Source organism: Chlorocebus sabaeus, chromosome 22, assembly GCF_047675955.1.
Source record: "Chlorocebus sabaeus isolate Y175 chromosome 22, mChlSab1.0.hap1, whole genome shotgun sequence".
NCBI classification, from domain to species: domain Eukaryota; kingdom Metazoa; phylum Chordata; class Mammalia; order Primates; family Cercopithecidae; genus Chlorocebus; species Chlorocebus sabaeus.
Genome location: NC_132925.1, coordinates 35,519,482 through 35,541,041, shown reverse-complemented (window position 1 = coordinate 35,541,041; position 21,560 = coordinate 35,519,482). Strand labels below are relative to the sequence as shown.

Sequence of the window (21,560 nt, the reverse complement as noted above, 5' to 3'; positions counted from 1 at the left end):
TTTTTCCTTATAAAGTGGTATTTACTTCACTTTACACTCTTACAGGATCCTGCAAACCCTAGCATGAAGTATAAAACAGCAGCAGAAAAATGCGCAAAGAATAAGAATGAAAACTGGGAAAGAGAAGCATCTAAGGAAAGATACGTGAATAGGATGGAATTAAGAGAATGAGAATAACTAATGGGGCGTGATAAGCCTAAGACGATGATAACAAGGTGGAGCTAAGACGTTGATAATAAGCTGAGAAGCAGTTGAAAGGCACTGAAAGGAGGGTGGGTGAGATGGTTTAGCAATATAAATGGTCATGTGGAAATAAGGGCAGAGTGCATTTACCCAGCTGTGAACAGCATGATGAGAAAATATTAAACGGAGTCATTTAAACAGTCTGAATAATAATAGTAATAATAAAAATAAAATTCAGTAGCAAGAGTATAATATGGGACAGTGGTCTCCAACTGCTACATAAGTGCTAAAAGCAGTTTAGCTATTTATTTGCAAAGCTGGAAACTTAATACCAAATAACCAGTGGAGGCTTAAACCATTTTTCTACTTGACACTTGTGTAACTAACATACAATTGTTAGTTGTTGCTGTTGACCTGCTTCATCTTAATGGACTTAGGAAACTTTCACATTTAAGTGACAACTTCAGCCAAGTGAGAGAAAAGCTGACTCTGCAAGGAGACTGAGTTTTCTCAGTGTCCAGATGTATCCAGTGCCCAAAGTCCCGGTAAAATCTACTCTTTTTAAGCATATGACACAAGATGATAGGCTATCAGATTTGAATATGCACATATGCTTTTCTCATTGTGGTTTTGATTTTTGTTGATTTTCATTTTCCATTAGTCTTTATTTAATCAAGCTGCTAGGAGAAACACAGAAAAGTGTGTGATAATTATGTTACACTATCACATAATTTTGGAGTTAGCAAACAATACATCCTATCCCTAATATTCCATTCTATATTTCTGAAAGAGCCTCAGAAAAGGATTTAAGCTTAGGTCTTTCATGAGATAAATGAAGGCCACCCTAAATTCTGAACTCTGTCAGTGCATTCTATTTATGGTCAGTAGCTTATGTATGGGACTATCAGATACTTTTAAGCTAAGACCTTAGTGTTCAAAAGAAAAGTACTTCTTATTATACTTCCTCAACAGGATGTATCACCAAGCAAATTTGATTGGTTGATCAAATTTCAGGTAAGATTGTATTATAAAAAGAGGGGGAATTAAGGAATAGACTAAAAATAAAATTATATCATGCTAAGAAATGTATTACCTTGACATTACTCCTATACTGGTATCAGTAATGTGGAAGTAAAAACCTGAGGGAAATGTTGAGCTAATATTGCCCACAGTAAATTCTTCAAATGCTTGGCTAAAACTGATGTGAACTATAGGGCTTAGAGAGAGGAAAGAAATCTGTAGCTGACACACGTTCATGTCATGAGCTAAAGAGACGAGAACCAAGACCAAGATGTATCACCTGAATTTGATCACGATTATAAACCCACCCTCAACTTCAACTCTTTAAAAGATCTAAAATCTTGATGGTGGGTTTTTTCCAGTAGGATTCTGTATATAGGGTTGCCACAGTCTGATGTTGTCCTCCTACACTAGCTAAACTTTTTAAACGCTCTGCATTTCTAATTTTGTTAATAAATTTCTTTGATAGTTTAATGTTATTAGGAAGTACAGAGAAATGTTTTATGAGAGATATGATCCTGTAAGCATGGAAATTCGTCTGTTGTATAATTGTTTGAATAACTAAACATGAGAAAAATATATATATATATAATATTTAAAATCTCCATGATGATTACTATTTTTTCCCCTTTAGAACGTGTTTTACCCACAATCCCCCACCCCATTCAAGGTCAGTATGATTTTTATCACTGTAGCTCTCTTCCTGGGTCATTCTCCATCATCTTTAACATGCAAAACACACAAAGGGGGGAAAACACATTCATAAAATTCATGTACAGTGTAAATCATTTTTTTCCCTTAAACCTTTTTAGAAAAGCCAATTAGTTGCTTCCAACACCAGTTGAATAGGCATGGAACAAGACTATTACCCGACTTATCTTCAAACTCTGACTCATCTTCAAACTGGTCAGTAGCTGTGAAGGCAATGCTAAACTCAGCAAGCAATTTTTTCCTACAGTCAATATTTATTATGAGTAACTAGGAACTCACCTATTTGGGACACAGCCAGTTAAATTCTCTAGCCACAAAAATACCGATTCTCTGATTGACTCCCCTCATGGTTGAAAGTCTATACAAATACAATACAAATCTGAAGTCATTGGTATTACTTGTAAAAATTAATGTATATGCTGCTAAAGGTTAACCAACTCAACTGGATTATACCAAAGATGTTATCTTTTCTTAAAATCATGGCCAATTCATGGGTTTTTTTCTGTCCTTTTAAATATACCTGTCTTAGAAAACACAAATGAAAAAACAAGATAATCATTCTGAATTCCTTTTCATAAACTTTCTATGCACTTAAATTAAATTTTGCCTCCTACATCGTATTTAGATGCAAGGTGCAGGCACAACTTTCTAGCTTAAGGCTATTTAAAGGGAAATTGGCAAATAAAATTAAAACAATATAAAAAATCTGAAATGAAACCAACCTACCATTGAAATTAAATTCCAGAAAAGTGATTTGCAAATAGCACTCAAAGACCTGAGAAAAAACAGAAACTAGGCCATGCGGGGCCTAGCGTGGAAAAAATAAATCCAATTAAGCAAGATTATCATACACACTATAAAGGCAATGTGCTCAGAATTAAAGGTAGAAGGCTGCTGTTTTATAAGTTTGAAGATGAATCATGTTTCATTAACATTTGTCCAAACTATAAATTCTTGCAAACTTGTGTGTAGATATTCAGTGTCAATAAAGCAATGTTTTGCATGTATATGCATTCACATATGCAAATGTATTTTAATTATTTTTGAACTAAGGATTGCAAGGTTTCAAGGATCAACAAGACAGCTTAATAAGGGTTATTATCAAATTTTTAAAAGAGGACAAACTATTTTTAGTGTGAAATCTTAGAACTGTTGAATTAAAAAAAAACAAAAACAAAAAAAAAACAAAAAAATTCCCTAAAACAATGAAATCTGTTTCTAATCCCAGCCACTAAAAATAAGACTATTAAAATGTGCCTGTTTTTTAGACTCGACATGATACTTACTGTTAATGGAAAATATCCCATTTTGAATTCCTGACATGCCACAATTATTTTAACACATTTATGTTCTAGTGTTGCTGCAGAGATTGACACCACTTTATCATGTTGCCATCTTGCAAATGTCCTGATATGAAAAACACACACATATGCATTTGTACCATTGGATAGCATTTTCAAAGAGGTCATGCCCCATCTGAGAGGAGCTTTGTATAGTATCACTGTGACTCTAGTTATCCTTTGTGAGAGCAGTTCTGCAGCCACCAACTCAAATATTTATCTGATCACGCATTATGATATATGTAACTTTAAACAAAGTGAAGCCAGACACCGTTCACAAAGGGCAGCTGTCAGATACTGAAAAACAGTCTGGACTAGGGATGGAGCACGAGGGATTTTGTTGAACTTCGTATTTCCCACAAACTGAACTGTTGATTGGAGAATGACCCTAGTTTGATTTTACATTGTAGGTAGACTGTAGTTAGCTTTCTTAGATCCAATAGTTTTTAGAGAATATAGTTTATCTTATACTAATACTTTGGTCCTCTGCTAGTGGAAATTGAAAAGCTGTTCATTAAGACTTGGGATGGCTGGCGTGAGAGTTTGCTATACAAAGGTAGTCCCCTCTTAAGTTTTCTGTTCTTTACAAGGACTTTAACTTCCTAGGGATTGAATCACTGTTCTTCTCGTCTTTCCAATCGAGGTTAACCCAAGTGAAATGCAGCTTCCCATTGAAAGAAATACTAACAATACGATGCTTAAGCCTTTTTATGGTGCCAATTAAGTACCCAAATATCTATGAGAAGCATGCCTCACTGTGGTCATAGCTATAATGCAAGGTATCTTCATTTAATTGAATATCATATATTGTCACCATCTTTGTGAACTCTTAAATTTCATTCCTAAAATATCAATTGTCTCTTAGAAATTGGTTGATGTAAAATAGCCTAAAATTTTTAAGACAATTAATTTCCTTAAGGTGTTTTGAAAGTGGGTGTTTCAAAAGTTACAAAGATTTTTTTCTGCCTTCCCATTATAAAAAGGAGAACTTTCTTTCCTAATTTCCAACCTCACAAAGATATATGTTTCATTTCAGCTGCTTTATTGTTAATATCGCTCATTGGAGGATCTTCCCTCCTATCCCCACTCTACATGGCTCATCAAGCTGACTGGGGATGCACAGCAGAGTCGCAGCAGGAATACAGTCCTAAACCCCTTCAAGCTGTGATTAAACAAAAACAAGGCTCAATAAATCAAATGCATTTCCCTTGGGTTTCCTTCATCATATTGCTTGATTTTCTGCAGTGATAATAATAATACTGGAATTCCACCAATGGGTAATTTACATTTACCGTGGCCAATCAGAAATTTCCGAATGTCCTTCCCCCATCTGCCAAAAACAGAACAAAATATAAAACCAGTTGCTTCCCTGCTCCTTCGTTTAAAACATGTAAATAAAATAGTGTTTTATCCTTGATTTGTTTCTGATAGGTGTTTTCTTCCATTAATTTTAATTTAGCTTTATTCTGAAATGAGTCCTGAATTGCATAAATTTGCATAAATACCTCCGCCTATATTGCTGCAGAAAATCCACTGATTTGCAAAATGAGGAAAGAGTCAGCTCTCAATGTCTGGGGGAACTTTTCTCACTTTGTGAGGTTGACATTGTTTCCTGAGGTTTCTGGGTACTGAGCAATGATAACATTTCTCCCCATCAGTTTACTTGTGCCTAGCTCTTCTTCATAATGGAAGTGCACCCAGAGACACTCTCACATTGAGGACCATAGGTTCAGAATGAAGTGTTGAAACCACCTCAGAAAATTAAAAAGAAGTGAAACAAGGGGCAAGGACAAGGGCAAACAACCTTTTTGTTTATGTAACTCTCAAGCGAAAAATTCCCTTGAGCGTGGGGCTCTCTGGACTCAATCAGCCTATCCCTTTCTGATCACTGCCACTTTGAAACAAAACAAAACAAATTCTGGAATGTGTCTCACTTGTTTGCCTCCCATCTGATTATTTCTCCCAAGTGAACAGCCTTTCCATTCACTAACCCCGTGTGGCAAGTGGGTTTGGGAAATGTTGAGATTATCTTCCAGGTTCAGGCATGGCACCGGGTTTGTTCACAGCTGCTTGCCATTCCATCCCTGTTTTTCCATTGATAAAATGCATTGCACATGGCTGGGTTTGCATGATTAATACAGCTGTCCAAAGCTTTTTCAGAAAACAAAACAAACCCCCCCTCCAAAAATTAAAGTTTCGAAAGAAATTAAAATCCAAACCACAAACAAGCGAGGCTTGCAGAAATCTGAAGTCGGCCTGGCATGTCTTCTCCCTAAGGGAGACTGATGTTCCTACAGGCAGGCCTGGCATCAGAACAGCTATATCCTAGCTACAGTCAGAGGAGTGGGTACACCCGCCCTCACCTGGCATTCCCAGTAATAGGTTCTTGAAATCAAATTCCAAAAAGATGAGAGGTAAAATGGGAGAAAAATTTTGAACATATCCCATGCTGTGAAGATCACTGAATAATTTCCAGTTTCATTTATTTTCTGTAGAATACCATCCTTAGTATTAAAAAGAAAAAGCTTCTTTTCAGCTCCTTAATACAACAGTATTTTTCTTTGTTTAATGATGGTAATAATAATAATAACAATAGTTAACATACATAATGGCCTTCTAATGTACCATTAGAGTTTTAAGGGCTTTTGCCTGTATTAACTCCCAAAACCCTGAGAAAGAGACGTGCAACTTTCTCCCACACTTTTTAATGATCAAAGGACACCTACATTTCAACCTACCCCTTACTGCACCCAGGCACATAAATAAATCTATAGTATATTAATAATCACCCTTATGTATACATTCACGTTCATTAGATATGCATCTTTCCAATGAATTTTAAATGTTCATGTAATTTGTTTTATGTAATACAATGCTTATAACACTCAGTTACTTTGTCTACACAGTTTTACAAAATCTATTTTCAAATATGCTTAGCACAGTGAGCACACACTTATGCCCAACTTACACAGATTTATATGAAAGCATTCATCTTTTAAAAGCATGAGCAGAGCTATCTGGCATCGGCACATCTAATTTCACACACTTATTCAGGTTGATTTACATATACACGTCTATTAATCATGGATAATTACTAGCATTGTTCCTGTAATTCAGTGTTTCCAACTGTGAAATGGGAAAGAAATTATACTTTTCATGCCTACAAGCTCAAAGAGGTATTTTAAATAATATACAAAAGAGAGCTTCAAGTTCCTAGAAAGAAGGCATATTGAATTTAAAATAATCATATTCGGATACACATGTGTCTTATAATTTTTAAAAGCACTGATATTGGCAGGTATAAGCATATCATATTGCATGGACATAAGCTAGATATAAGTTCAATGTGCTTTTATTGTATTTTGATGTATTATGGATTCTAAGGATTTCTGAAATCCCCACACTGCTAAAGTTTTAATGTAGAAGCATCCTAAGGCCAAATAAAAAATATTTTTCATTGTTTTCTTACCAATATCATAATATTACATTTAAGAAGAGCTGCAAAATTGCACAGTTCCTTGTTGTGTGGCACACACATATACACTCACAGACTTTCAGTGGATGCCCTTTATACATACTACCACATGACTGCCAAACCATCAGCCTGAAGGACCTGCCGTTTTTGCTGGTCAAGGGTATAAAGTATGCTGTAGGAAGGATTTCCCTTTTTAAATACTTCTCTCCTTCCCACTGGCTGGCAGAAACAAGGATTTTGTTTCTACAAATAGAATTTAGGCAGCCATGTCAGCACTAATTTACAACAGAATGACTGGCTCTGATTAATACACATGAAAATTATTGAGTTGGACCATCATACCTCATTCCCTGGCTCCTTTATGGGAACAATAGTCTGATTTCCTTCTGATTTGCTTTAGTGGTTAGAGACTCAAGTGGGATAATTGTACCAATATTTCATGGGGAATCAATAGTTCACTCATCAATCCAATGATTTTGACACCGTGTAATAGGTGAGGTTTTCTCCCCACTTCTGTGTCTTATCTCCCCCCACCTCTTTACTCTTCCTTCTACTCTGTTTCCTAAACTGTTGTTCTCTCCCCTGCTAAAAGTTTCTATCAAGAATAAATCCAAAATTTATTCACACCATTATTTAAATGTTCAACAAGAGCTTGGAAGTGTTATTTCTCTCAAAATTTACATTTAGCTTCAAGCTAAATGACTAAAAATCCTACAGAGTCAATTTAAAGATAGGAGAATGTTTAGTCCTAGAACTCCTTCCTAATGCCTTTTCCTGCTTTTCGACTCTGGATCTGCCTGTACCAGTCAGCCTTTCCTGGTGATCTCCCTGTCCTTAATGCCTTGCTGTGCTATTTAGATGTCTAGAGCCAGCAGGGATTTGAAAATGAGTATTTTTTTTTTTTAATCCAAGCTTCCACTAAATTTTAATTTGACAGAAATATTGCTCTTCTATGAGCTTTATAGAAAAAAAAAATATTTCAAAGTAACAGTTACATTTCGGGATTAGGTTTAAGTAATTGGCAGTCTTGTCTTTTTAATTAAAAGGAATAAAGCTGCCTAAGAAGAGCTCAATGAGATTTGCAGCAGAAAATGTTGGCATGCTGCCTCAAAGGGTGAGAAGACCAGGATCTTGATGGACAGAAAACTGACATAGGCTCCTCTGGTCTTCAGAGTGCACGGCGGCACTGCTTGCTCTCCAGTCTGCCTCACGTGCCAGTTAACATGAGCATAGCAGTCAACTGTGAGAAACATTGCTGTGTGTAGACAGGAAGGAAGTCCTTCCTTTGGGAACTGAGTTCTGGGTACAGAGACTCTATGGAGCGAGAGTCTTTTTTAAAAAGTGATAGTACATAGAGGAAACAAACAAAAAAAAACAGCAAGAAAACTCCTCTAAGTATTAAATCATCAAGATAGTCCCAGCCCCTGAAAAATGTCTTATCATAACCCAAAAAGTATAAACCTTAATTTTAATCTGTTCCTTGGCTCCTTTCTCTACATCTTCCACCGTATTTACCAGGCATTACCTATGCATGTTCTCTTTGACATCTTTCAAACAAAACCAAAGAAAATGTTTTGATAGTATTGACATTCACTTCTAAACACTGATTACTAGCCACGCAAGCACCACTAAGCCATTATCCCATCTATCTGGAGAAAGCATCAACTTCTGAAGAGGCAAGATACAAATTAAGCTTAGTAACAATTTCCCTTATACAGTCATTCCAGCCTCATGATATTCTTTTATCATCACAAGTTATTTGTAGCTATTAAACTAAACAAGCACCTTTATGGGGAAAAAAAAATCAGTGTAAGAGATCCTCCCCTTGTATACTGCTGTGAAGAAACACACCTGCCAAGTAAGAACACAGCATGGCATGATGAGTTTGGAATTCCAATTTAAGGTTTTCCTACGTACTGAGATGTATGATGGGAGTAGGCAGACTACTCACTAGGACTCCACAGAGAATGTCAGCTTATATCCACCACAGATCAGTTGGGGAGAGACCTTAGAAGTCATTTATCATGCTTCCTAATTGGACCCTGGGGAGCCAAGCACTGCCATAGTTTACTCTACAGTTTCGCTTATCACTGAGCTGATTGTAAAAGAAAATGCTTCCCACATGTCTGTAACACATATGTATGATTAGCACCCAGACATTACCACTAACATAGTATCTTTACTGTCAATCACAGCTAATAGTTCATTCTACTTTTTATCTGCCCCATACTCGCAATAAAGATTCTGACTTAAGCACCCACCTTCTAAACCTCGGAATCTCAGCATGACTTTTTTTAACTGCCTAAAAAGCCTAAAAAGACATTTGGGGGCAATAGTAGCATCCTGTAGGAAAAAAAAAAGCAGTAGAAGGTAGCCATACCTTGGCTGAGTGTCCATTCTGTTTACCATCCCATGCTCTTTAGCTCACACAGCAGCAAGCATTCCCAGCCATGTTTTATGTTGGAAACTTGCTTGGCCATTCTACAATGGTTTTTCAACTATACGTGTGGATTTTGTATGAGTTGGAAGCTGGGGATGTTTGGAGAGCAGAAATAGCTAGAAACAAAACAAACCAAACAAAATGAAACCAAGCAGTAACGCACTTCTCCATTGAATTGCAAGCTAGAGTAACTTGGGAAATGTGTTTTCTTTTTCTCCCTTGAGTTCCAGAACACAGGTAAGTTTATCACTGACAGCTGTTAAGTGCAGCAGTGCTAAAAGAAAACAACAAAAAAAAGACAGAATGATCCCATTCATTGGAGACTGATCTTCCGTTGGGGGATCAATCTTCCCATTCTAACTAGTAAACAGTAGGATTTTTTGTTCTGTGTTTAGATGTACTCTCCACTTGCTCTTGCCTTTGCTTTGTAGAATTTCTTTTAGAGGTCACGTTTTCTTTTCATTATGATTTCTAATCATTAGGAGCACAAGAAAGAGGTTTCATTCTTGATAGGCAGTTAAAACTCATTTTTTGGCACAGATTAAGTTAACGTGACATGCTCAATATCTTGATGACACCATTCATTTACTCAAAGAAATATCTTAGTATTTGCTCTGAGCTGGGTTTTGGGGATGACACAGGAGAATGAAGCAGGTACAGCTTCTGCACTAAGAAGATTTACAGATCAAATGGAGAAGAAGCACTTAATGAACTAAGCAACCACAGTAAACTTTAAGTCCATGTAAAGATAACTATGAGGTGTTTGGGGAGAACAAACCAGGACACATTAGCTAGTCTGGGCTGGTCAGGGAAGACTTCCGGGTCAAAGTGAAGTTTAAAAGACAGAAAGAGGAGAAGCGGGGGAAGAGAAGGACAACCCAGCACCTGCAAAGGTCCAGAATCTAGAAAGAAGTTAACTCACAGGGATCCACTCTAAAGCCTAATACATTTTTTAAATCTAGAAAAATAATAGTTTTTACCTAATAGTTTATTCTCTCTTGCGTCTGGCCTGTTTAAAAAAAAGAAATAAACATGATAAACCTAGTGGAGTTAAAGGTGAGGAATTTCTATAATTAACAACAGTGTATGTACATTTCAGAATAGCTAGAATACTTCAAATATTTCTAGCAAAAAGAAAACATAAATATTTAAGGTGATGGATATCCCAATTACCCTGATTTGATCTTTATACCTTATATGAATATATCAAGTTTTTTTAAAAAAGATAATTTCTAGAGAAATACAAATAAAGATTAGAGATTGGGCATTTTCACCTGTATTACACTCAGGACCAGGAAGAGCACTTGTGGGCTTCATTGTATAGACACACATTGATATTATGTACTGTGTGGCAGGTAGCAGTATTTAGGTTAAGCTTTCTGGAGGATACTGACAGTCTGTTATCTAGCAGAATGTCTAGAGAAAACCTGCAGCCTTTCAGTAAGGAGGTTTGATGGTAGGTTTTTATTTTTAGTTGTAGAAATAGGTTGTAAGGAGCCATCAGTATTTTCAGAGAGTTGCACAAGAACCTGGTTATAATGTTATATTTGGAGTCACTGACATAGCAGGAGTTATAGATAACCAAACTTTATTGAAGCATTCTGGAACTCCAAGGAATAATGTTGCTGGAAGTAGTCCAAAGCAGAACTACATTTACCAAGTTCTGCACTGCGGTGGTTAGTGCAATAGAGGTAGGTCCAAAGGTGACTCAGAGCATACCAACATTTTTTAATCCCTTATCTCCTTATTTCCAGGAGCTTTAAAAACCCTGGGAAATCTCACAAACTCACTTGTTATCTTTGCATTCAAATTCTGCAGGCCAGTTACCTCGTTTCATGGTATTTGAATGGTTTTGATTTTAACACATACAAAATCAAAATGCACATTACATTGATTAAAGATGGTCTTGCATGCCTTAGGATTTTGAATGTAAAATACATTCTAAAATAAATGAGAAATTCACAATTTGGAACTGGAAAATAGAAAGTGAGGAGTAAGACCAGAAAGAATGTAAATATCTGGAGACCTATCCGAACCTATATTTTTACTCTTTCTTACCAAATCAGATACATGAAAGTACAAAAGGCTTTAGAGTATACATAAAGTTTATGTTTTTAAACACAAATAAGACATATATAATCTATTTTATGTTTCAACAACTAAGTAGAATAAACAACAGAGTAGATTTAGGTCCGGAAGCTAGTTCTTTTTTTTTTTTTTTTTTTTGAGACAGTGTCTCGCCCTGTCACCCAGACTGGAATGCAATGACTCAATGGTGCAATCTCTGCTCACTGCAACCTCTGCCTCCTGGGTTCAAGCGATTCTCCTGCCTCAGCCTCCCGAGTAGCTGGGATTACAGGCACCCGCCACCACGCCCAGCTAATTTTTTGTATCTTTAGTACAGACGGGTTTTCACCATGTTGGCCAGGCTGGTCTCGAACTCCTGACCTCGTGATCCGCACGCCTTGGCCTCCCAAAGTGCTGGGATTACAGGTGTGAGCCGCAGCAACTGGCCTGGAATACAGTTCTTTATTAAATGAGTTGGCTGGTCTCTTAATTACAAAGGTCAAAGGGCCAGGTTGCACCCATAGACAAGTGCCAAGGTGCGTTTTAGGCACAAGAGCAGAGAAACCTGTTTCTTCTTTAAGACAGAAACTGCATGTGTAGTCCTGAGTACCTTACTGACAGCTGATCCAAATAAATTTACTTCTGGGATTTCTAATCTTATACATATTTTCAGGTGGCATAGCCCAGAGAAACCCCTTTATTAAACTTAGCCTCTTTGGCATTCTGGAACATTTAATTCATTGATTATTAAACACTAAACCTCTCAGGCTAAATAAGAAACTTTCAAAATGTAAGAAAGCTGACTTAGTGCAAGAGACTTAAGAAAGTATTTTCTTTATGTTGAGAGTGTTTAGTGAGACTGCTCTTTCTGTAACAATCCGTATCACCACTGAGCAAAGCCCATAATGGTTAAAGTCAAATCATATACCTATACTTACTTTATAGGACAATTACCCAGTATATCAAGCCTCTGGTCAGTAGGACCTCATCAACCTGGATGATAACTTTTTTTTATTGCATTGCCTGTTAAGACCATGTTGCTTTGGAAATTAGGACTCACCCATCTTAGCTTCTCTTTTGCTTTACTATATGGTATCTCCCAACTGAAAAATGGAGAAAAAATTTTATTCTCCTTGTAATGTTGTGAATTCCCAACAATAATCTCACATTGGGTTCACCCAATGCCAGTGCCAAATAATCAGAAAGTGATTAATTCCTTTTCTCCACATTTAAAGGTTTTTTTAAAAAAGAATGCATTGATTTGTTTTTATAAATAGTTTTGTATTCTGATGATAAATTTTATGCATTCTCATTATGGAAGAATTTGAAAAATATGAAACTATAATGAAGAAACTAAAGCTCATATGTTATCCCTATCCTTAGAGATAACACCATTAATGCAATATAAACAAATGTTTTGTCCGAATGTTTGAGCTGCCAGTGTACTACAGAATGTTGAAGTTTAAAACCTAAAAAGTCTTCTATTTCCCATGCTCTCAGAAGCTGGGCATGTTTCTGTTACTTGTTCAAGGTTATAGCAGAGGCAGGCCCAGGAGCCACCCTCTTACCTGGGCCAGGGTGCTCTCCACAGTGATGTGCACACCCAAAGTGCTTTCAGGTCTAAGTCAAATCTTGACTCACAAGGGATTTCCTTCATGCACCTCCAGGATCCCCAGTAAGGGTCCTCCTTTCAGATGTGGGGGCTCATCTGTTCTCTCTCCAAGTTGTCATATTAATATTGTCCATTTAATAGATGTGTTCTTTTTAATGCAATGACAATTTAATCTTTTTTTCACATTCTATTCACTATAGAATATTTGATATAAGGAGTGAGACCCAAATATTTTATTCACATTTTTCAACAAGAAATTATACCAGCATCATTTTAGTTTGGTTTCATTCATTCAGTCAGTGAAGAATTAACACCATTTGTCTAGGGCTGCAGTATTCTGGTACTGTCTACTCATGCCTATGTCATTATTTACTCTGACAGAGCATCAAACTGAAGTCCATTTCTAGTCACAGACAACTATAAAGAAGAAAAGCCTTTAGCGCTATTTGAAAGTAAAGTGTAGCATTCCTTGCTGGCCCAAATCTAGCTAAGGGAGGCCAACTTCCTTTCTCAAATATTGATGACATGCTAAGCTTGCTTAGTTTTCTCAGCTGGTTTGATATATTCTCTTAGTCATGAGGACAATGGTCTACCTATTAACTAAGAAAATAGGAAGGCCGGGGATGTTGGCTCACACCTGTAATCCCAGCTCTTTGGGAAGCCAAGACAGGCAGATCACCTGAGGTCGGGAGTTTGGGACCAGCCTGACCAACATGGAGAAACTCCGTCTCTACTGAAAATACAAAATTAGCTAGGCATGGTGGTGTATGCCTGTAATCCCAGCTACTCGGGAGGCTGAGGCAGGAGAGTCGCTTGAACCTAGGAGACGGAGTTTGCGGTGAGCAGAGATTATGCCATTGCACTCCAGCCTGGGCAAAAAGAGCGAAACTCTGTCTCAAAAAAAAAAAAAAAAAAGAAAGAAAGAAAGAAAGAAAAGAAGATAGGAAGAATCTTAAGGTTGGGATTCAGATCCATTTCTCTATTTTGACTCTTTTCCCACTTCACTAGACCCAGAATGAATTCTCTGATTCTCAGAAAATATTATTCTAGAAATATTAGGCATTGAGGTTTATACAACATGAATATCATACATGGGAGAAAATCAAAAGCTCTAATAATTCAAATAGGAATCACAAGACAAATACTGTTCTATGGCAAAAGAAAAAAATAATATTTGCAAGTACAAGCTGCTAATCCCTAAAGCCTGAGTGAAGAAATCTGTGAGAAAGACATTAATAGCTTTCAAAGTGTGACTTGAAAATTGAATTAATAAAAATTGCCCCCCTTTAAGCCACTATAATTATAAAGGTTTTATTTTTCAAAATGGTGGTCAATAAATAAATAAATAAAGGTCAGAGGGCAAAATCCATAAATTTCCATGGCAGAATCTTACAAATGTGATGCCTCAGGTCCTTGGCATCAGTGAGGAAGCAGCAGCAGGTGCGACCTCCTCCTCTGTTTCTTTTATTACATTTCTTAATAATTTTAACCCTACCCCTTTCTGCAATTTCCAGGAACTGGAGAATAAAATCCCTGTTGAATTTGTACTTTTTCCTGTCCCACTTCTGCAAATACACACTTACCAACTCTGGCCCAGACTTTTTAAAATGCCATTAATTATTCTTATGTCATTTTCAAAACCTGCAGCACATCAGAGGGTTGGCCTTATAGAAAGACTTACGTCACACACATAGAGATAATGTTTTCTTTTACAAATGGCTGCAGCAGGTTGAAAAATAAGACATTTGTGTTCAAGTCAATACCCTAGAATTAGAACAACTGTGCAAACAATATAAACTTCCCAAACTCTACGTTACCTACATGTGAATGTGAATGAACTCTTATGAGTAGAGGATTGGAGAAAAGTTGTCCAAAATCAAGATTCAAAGTGCTAAATGTCAATTCTTTTCCTTATGAATGTGTTGTACCCTCACTTCATCTCCCAGATAGAACTCAAAGAGAGCAAAATGCCAAAATTTTCCACACATAAAGATATGAAGATTTCCTAAGATAATGAGGGAGTTCCCGAACTATAAACTGTAGTTTCCAATGGAGCATCTTTCATCTTTGCAACACTCACTTGAATTTTTTCAGGGATGTGGATGGAGGGAAGGGGAGAAAGAGAGACAGAGAAAGAGAAAAAAAAATCATGTCACATAGTGAGAGATAAGAGTAAGAGATTATAGTAAAGGGTAAGAGGAAGAATACATCTTCAAAAGAAACTTGGAGTTTTATTTGTTAAGGTTTACATTTTTATTAGTCATGAAGGTATTTGAAAATAAAGCTCAGCCCTCCAAAAAATGTTCTACCTGCCAGGATTTGGGAAATAATACAAGGACCTCTTGGCCCCATGTGGCTCTTCAAATAACTGTGAATTCCCAACAATAATCTCACCGTGGGTTCGGGCACTGTGGTTCTAAAAAGAAAATAGAATCTCCCCTCTCTAGAATCTTAACTAAGGTAACACTTGAGGTATTAATTGATTCATTCAGTCTCTCATTCACTTATTTCTTTATGCATTCAGGTATTTGTTCAGCATATCTACTGGATCCTTCTTCTGTGCTAGAGAAATACCAAGCTGAGGATACAGTAGGGAACAAGGCAGATACATTGTCTATGCCAATAAGAGAGCTTGAATCAATGTTTTTAATGGTGCAGGCTAATGTGACTGGGTGTAATGAATCCGAAAGTCAAAAACCAAGGACAGATTAGCTTAAATAAATGTCTCAAGGCACTTGCCTTTCCTAATATTAAATTATTTCCCCATTGCCTTCTTCTACTACCTCATCAGGAGCTAAGATCTAAGCATATGATGGTAAGGCTCTTAAGAGAAAGCGTAGTACATTCTCTATACTAGAATCCCCCAGTGTTGTGTTTTGCATTGCTTCAGTCGATTTACGTTTCTCTATTATGCCTTGTACCTTCACTGCCATACTTACTTGTTAAGTGTATTTGCTGAAGCAAGATTAATATGTAGTTAGAAGTTTTCCTGAAAGGCATAAAAATCATAGGTTCCAGGTTATGTTCTAAGCACAGTGCCCTGGAAATCTCTGTAAAAATTATATCCCTGGCAATGCAGTTTGATTCACAAACATGAGATTGCATTTCACTAGAAAAGCAACAATAATGTTTAGGTGTTAAATGCAAAAAGAATTCTGTCTATAACGACAGAAAAGTCCCCTCTTGAAGAGTAATATTTCATGCCTGGCCTGACACTGGAAAAAAAAAAAAAAAAAAAAAAGTGTTTATTTCTCCCACTATTGCCACCTCGTGGACAAAGGTGATTCATTTGGACAGCACATAGGAGCATGTCTTAGTATTACCACAAGATGGCAACACAACCACATTTTCAAAAATGTGCTCAGACTGTTCTGCTCCTACAGAAGGTGGTGGTTAGGAAATAATAGTCCAAAATAAGCATTCCATTCTCTTTTCCTAAAGAAAAACGGAATTCCAAGTGTTAAGATCTTTAAGATTCCACAAAGAAGTTGATTTATTACAGGTATAGGGAGGAGTACTTAACATTTAACTGGCAACTTGTTTTGCTTTTTAAAGATATTTCAAGCAAATCTATATTTCCTATCTGAATTTTTCTGATATTAGCTTCACAGAGAATATTTGGGAATGTTTTTTATATGCTTCTTGTAATCAACTGTCTCTGGTTGATTCATAGGGGAGAATCTGTTTCCTAAGAGATCCATTAGAATCCATTAGAACATGTGGATTCTTACCCACACCTAGGCCAGTGATAGGTTAATGCAGGCACATTGCTAGACTTTTCCTGCTCAAAATGTACCCTAATCAATCTGCTCTCCTGTCCCTTTTTTTTCTCTTTTTTTGACGGAGTCTCACTCTGTCGCCAGGCTGGAGTGCAATGGTGCAATCTCACTGCAACCTCCACCCCCACCCAGGTTCAAGCGATTCTCCTGCCTCAGCATCCCAAGTAGCTGGGATTACAGACACGCACCACCACACCCAGCTAATTTTTTGTATTTTTAGTAGAGACGGGGTTTCACCATGTTGGTCGAACTCCTGACCTCGTGATCCGCCCGCTTTGGCCTCCCAAAGTGCTGGGATTACAGGCGTGAGCCACTAAGCCAGGCCCCCTTTTTTTTTTTTTTTTTTTGAGATGGAGTCTCACTCTGTTGCCCAGACTGGAGTGCAAGGGTCTGATCTCGGCTCACTGCAATCTCCGACTCCCCAGTTCAAGTGATTCTCCTGCCTCAGCTTCCTGAGTAGCTGGGATTACAGGTGCGTGCCACCACGCCAGGCTAATTTAGTAGAGATGGGATTTCACTATGCTGGCCAGGCTGGCCTCAAACTCCCGACCTCAGGTGATCCACCTTCCTCAGCCTCCCAAAGTGCAGGGATTACAGGTGTGAGCCGCACTCGGCCTCCGATCACCATTTTTGTGCTAGAATCTCCCAGTGTTTGTTCATCATGTTGTTGCAATTATATATATATATATATATATATATATATATATATATACACATATATGTAAATTATTTGAACTTGTAATACCATTACTTACTTTTTAAGATATATTTTTCTCTCTCCACTAAAATTGCACTAATAATCCTTTGTAGAAGGGATTTTACCACAAAATTGACAACTTTCATTTATTGAGCATTTATTGTGTGTCTGGCACCATTGTAAGTATAGTATGTTGATTAATTGATCTAATTCATAGCGCAAATTTATAAGGTGCATGTAAAACTCATTTTAGAGATGATGAAACTGACACAAACAGAGGGTAAGAGAAAGCTTTCAGCAGAATCACTGGGCTTCCTACCTGTCTGGATTTCTGAACAATTGCTTGAAATCATTCCCATGAAGCCTGTGTACCAGAAACTTAGTGTTCTTTAACTGAGGATGGCCTCATTGAGGATTGAGGCCTCTTTTAGGAAAGAGCATCGCTCTGTAGCCTTAAGGGGTTCTTAAAAATTCTTATCATAATAAGCTATGAGGCTTAATGCAAGAAAGAAGGAAAGTTGCACTTTGCACAAGAGTCGTGCCTTTCCAGCCAGTATTGAATCATTTAAATGTCCCAGTGATACCTCTTGAGTCACACAGGCATTGCTTTCACAAAAACTGCTGAAGGGGTATTGTGCAATAATGGGCTAGGTTCTGTCTAGAGAAGTGGGAGCCCTAAATTTCAGTCTCAGCTTTGCCTCTCACTTTGCAAATGACCTCTTTGGGCCTCAGTTTCCTCATGTTTTCATGAACACATTCTCCACACTGCCTTTCAATATTTTTTAATGCAATATGTAGATCCGAAAGAAAAGATGTCAAAGCTGGTATTATGAAAGGAAGTAAGTGGCAGTATGTTTAATATACAAGTTAAAACAGCAGTGGTTAGATGATGAGACATATACAGAACAACTAGAGACAACAGCTAGATACTATTGTTTCATGTATTAACAGAACCTGGCTTCACTTCCAGGGTGAGCGCTGGCTTCTGCTAGAAGAGGAGAATTCTTACTCCATCTTTCTGTATGAACTTGCAGCATGTTGCATTTGTTAAATAGAAATAACTGGAAGTGATAGGCTTCAAGGACAAAAGACAGGTTCTGTATTCCACCAGCAGTTTGGGCTCTTCTATCTGAGCACCCACTAAGTTGTTCCTGAGCTTCAAAGTGGTATCCTATAGAAATTTTACATGCTTGCTTCTAAAGACCTAAGAACATTGTGGTTTACTCGATAAAGGTACTTAAAAGAGAAACCAAATATTTAACCTACCTGAGCTCTTCCGACCCTGAGACTTATTTATAAATTAAACAAATATTCATTGAATATCCACTACCTGCCAAGCTCTAATCTAAGCACTAGGGATACAGTATTTGAGAAGGCATACACAGTTGCTGCCCTCATGGAGCATATATTCTAATGGAAAAGATAAACTATAAACAGGCAAAAAGTATACACATAACATGATGTCAGGTTAGAGGTAAGTGCTATGTAGATTAGTAAAGCAGGGTAAAGGAATAGAGAAAATAACAGAAAATGCTATTTTTAACAAGATGGTGAGAGGAGTCCTTTTCAAGTTGGTGTCATTTCAGCAGAAATCTGAAGGAAGTGACTAAGTGATCAATACGAAGATCTAGGGGAAGAATATTCCAAGCAAATGAAAAGCGAACGTGAAGGTCTTAAGTTGGAATAGACTTGATCTGTTGGAAGAAGAGCAGGACGGCCAATTGGCTTGAGTGGAATAAACCACGGCAAAATGGTAGGACGAGGTTATGGATCAGACACATTCTATTGTTCCACTGAATTGCAGTCAAGAGTACCTTTACATTCCATACTCAGAGTTCTTGAACCTGTCTACATGCATACAATGCAGCATCAGGTATTTGAAGCTGCAAATCATTTTTGCCACCTCCAACTGCACAACATCTGCTCCAATAAAACAATCTCTTTCCCTTTGCCTTTCTTTCTGTCTCTACCAATATTCTTTCCTATTAAAATGTTCTTTCCTCCTTTCAGTGGAGAGTATCAGACTACCTTTGTGTTTCTTCTTAATCGATAAAGATTTTTTATTTGTTTTTGTTTTGCTTAATGTTTCTTATTTTAGAAATTGGTACCACCGTGCACTTCAAGCAAAAAGGTATGGTTCTTATTTTTGATTACCTTCCATATGTCAAAATTAAGGTTTCACAGCAATATATTGTTGTCTTACTTACTTGAGTTTCAGTGGAATAATTTGTGATAACAATTTCCTTAACACAAGTGGCATTATTGTTTCCAAATTGTGAACTTTTTCTTTTACAAATAGTTCCTGATCAAACCCATGACCCTTACATTGCTCTTGACAGTAATTTATTTTCAAATCCCTGGAACAGAGCAAGTTACGCTTTCCCCTACTCCCTGTTCCTACTTTCCCTTTCTTAAGTATTCATGGTTCATTCTGATAGAGCTGCAATTTTGGAAATGCTCATTGCCCAGTGACAGGGCTCTCAGAAGAGATGCAGAGCCTAATTTACATTCATTCGTTGACTTCATAAAACAGACCCTAAAATGCAAGTAGTTACTAATTCTGAGGTGCTGTCGTTACAAGTCCAATAAATCATAGTCCCTAACAGTGTCTATCTCCAGACCAGAGCCACAGAGGCACCTATGTGGCCAGACCCCACCCTCTTCACTTCCTGAAGGTCACCTGCATGATTATAATTGTCTCATATGAAGGCATCTTCCTCTGTGAGTGTCAGAGGGGTGAGACAACCAAGATCACTCTCAATTGTGGAAACCTATTCTTGTGGAACTTATGTCCACCAGGGATCAAGAGCCACAGAGATTATGGACACTTTGTTGCTTACTCCCAAGAAAGGGCCAGCACCGTGTTTATGGTCAGTGCTACAAGGTCCTCCCTGAAGGCAACAGGGAAGAGGCGGCCATGAATATATACTCGGAAACAGGATCATTTGAGGCCTTCAAGAAGGCATAAAATATTGTCCCTTTCAGCCCTTCTTTACTTCCCAATGCCACGATTACCAATTATGTTTTAATCTTAAGTGGCTAGTATTATATGCGATACATTATGGATTTGATATGTGGTTGAAGAAATAGGGCATAGCTTTTTTTTTTTTAATTTCAAAGACAAGATAAACTGCCAGTGTCACCAGAAGTTCTACGTATTAGACTAAAATTTTAAAAAATTGTATGCCAAAATACTTGCTGCTGTGTTGATGAAAAAGATGTGATGATTCTGACTTTACTGTGAGAGTGTTACCAAATCTCACTTTATAGAGAGTAGAGAAAATGCATAAAGAGCTAAAGAAAATGTAGGAAGAGCTCACATTGTATTGATTTTAAGACCCATTACTCAAAGAAAACATTGACATAGTAGTTCCCCCTTATCCGCAGGGGATATGGCCTGAGGACCCCAGTGGATATCTGAAACTGCAGATAGTACAGAACCCTACCTATATACACTATGTGTTTTCGTATACATACCTATGATGAAGTTTAATTTATAAATTAGGCCCAGTAAGAGATTAACTACAATAATAATAAAACAATTCTAACAATATACTGTAATAAAAGTTATGTGAATGTTATCTCTCTCTTTCTCTGTCTCTCTGAATATCTTATTGTACTGTATGTACCTCAGGTAAGTGAAACGGCAGAAAACAAAGCCACTGTCAAGGGAGGACTACCGTATTTCCTCTCCTCTAATTTGCTGCAGTCTCAGCTTTAATCCTCGTTCACCCAGAGGAAGCTGTACTGGCAGAAAATGGACAGTAGGTGGCGCCAAAGTCAATTTTATCAGGCTTCCTTTTAACCATGCCTTAGTCGGCTGCGCTAGATGTTGCGGGAGGCAGATTCTTAGGAGACTTTGTAGATTCGTGTTCTCCTTTGTTAAACAAGTGTTTTACAAATTGTTTAGAATTTTGTTCTATTTTCAGTCACTCAATCAGCCCTTAATAATTCTGAGAGAATTCAAACTTTAGCTCCTCTAGCTTTTTTTTCTCGTATAGCTGAACTACGAACTGGAATAAAATTATGATTTATCTATGATTTCTTAGTGGCTAAAAGGAATACCCAAGGATCACTGAGAGCATAATTAACAACCCCTTTGAATGAATTTAGTCCTAAATCCAAGAAATGGGCTCTCAGGAGGAGCAACAGAAAACTGTTGACCAGATTTGAATTACAAAGTGTCTCTAAGCATATGCTTTCTTAAATAGGTGTTGAAAAATCATCTGGTCCTTT

The 21,560-nt window shown here is 37.3% G+C and overlaps 1 protein-coding gene across 3 annotated transcripts in view; it reads left to right on the top strand.

The window, feature by feature from the left end:
* LSAMP (limbic system associated membrane protein) overlaps window positions 1–21,560 on the top strand; it is a 634,113-nt gene that overhangs the window by 600,560 nt on the left and 11,993 nt on the right. The window contains exons 7-8 of one of the 3 annotated variants that reach the window (XM_038002453.2): window positions 1,838–1,873; window positions 19,423–19,455. The exons of 1 other annotated variant lie outside the window; for it this stretch is intronic. In XM_038002453.2, coding sequence (XP_037858381.1) covers window positions 1,838–1,873; window positions 19,423–19,455 — 69 coding nt within the window. Of the gene's footprint in view, window positions 1–1,837; window positions 6,846–19,422; window positions 19,456–21,560 lie in introns of those variants that run through there. One more of the 3 variants, XM_038002452.2, reaches the window with a different exon arrangement.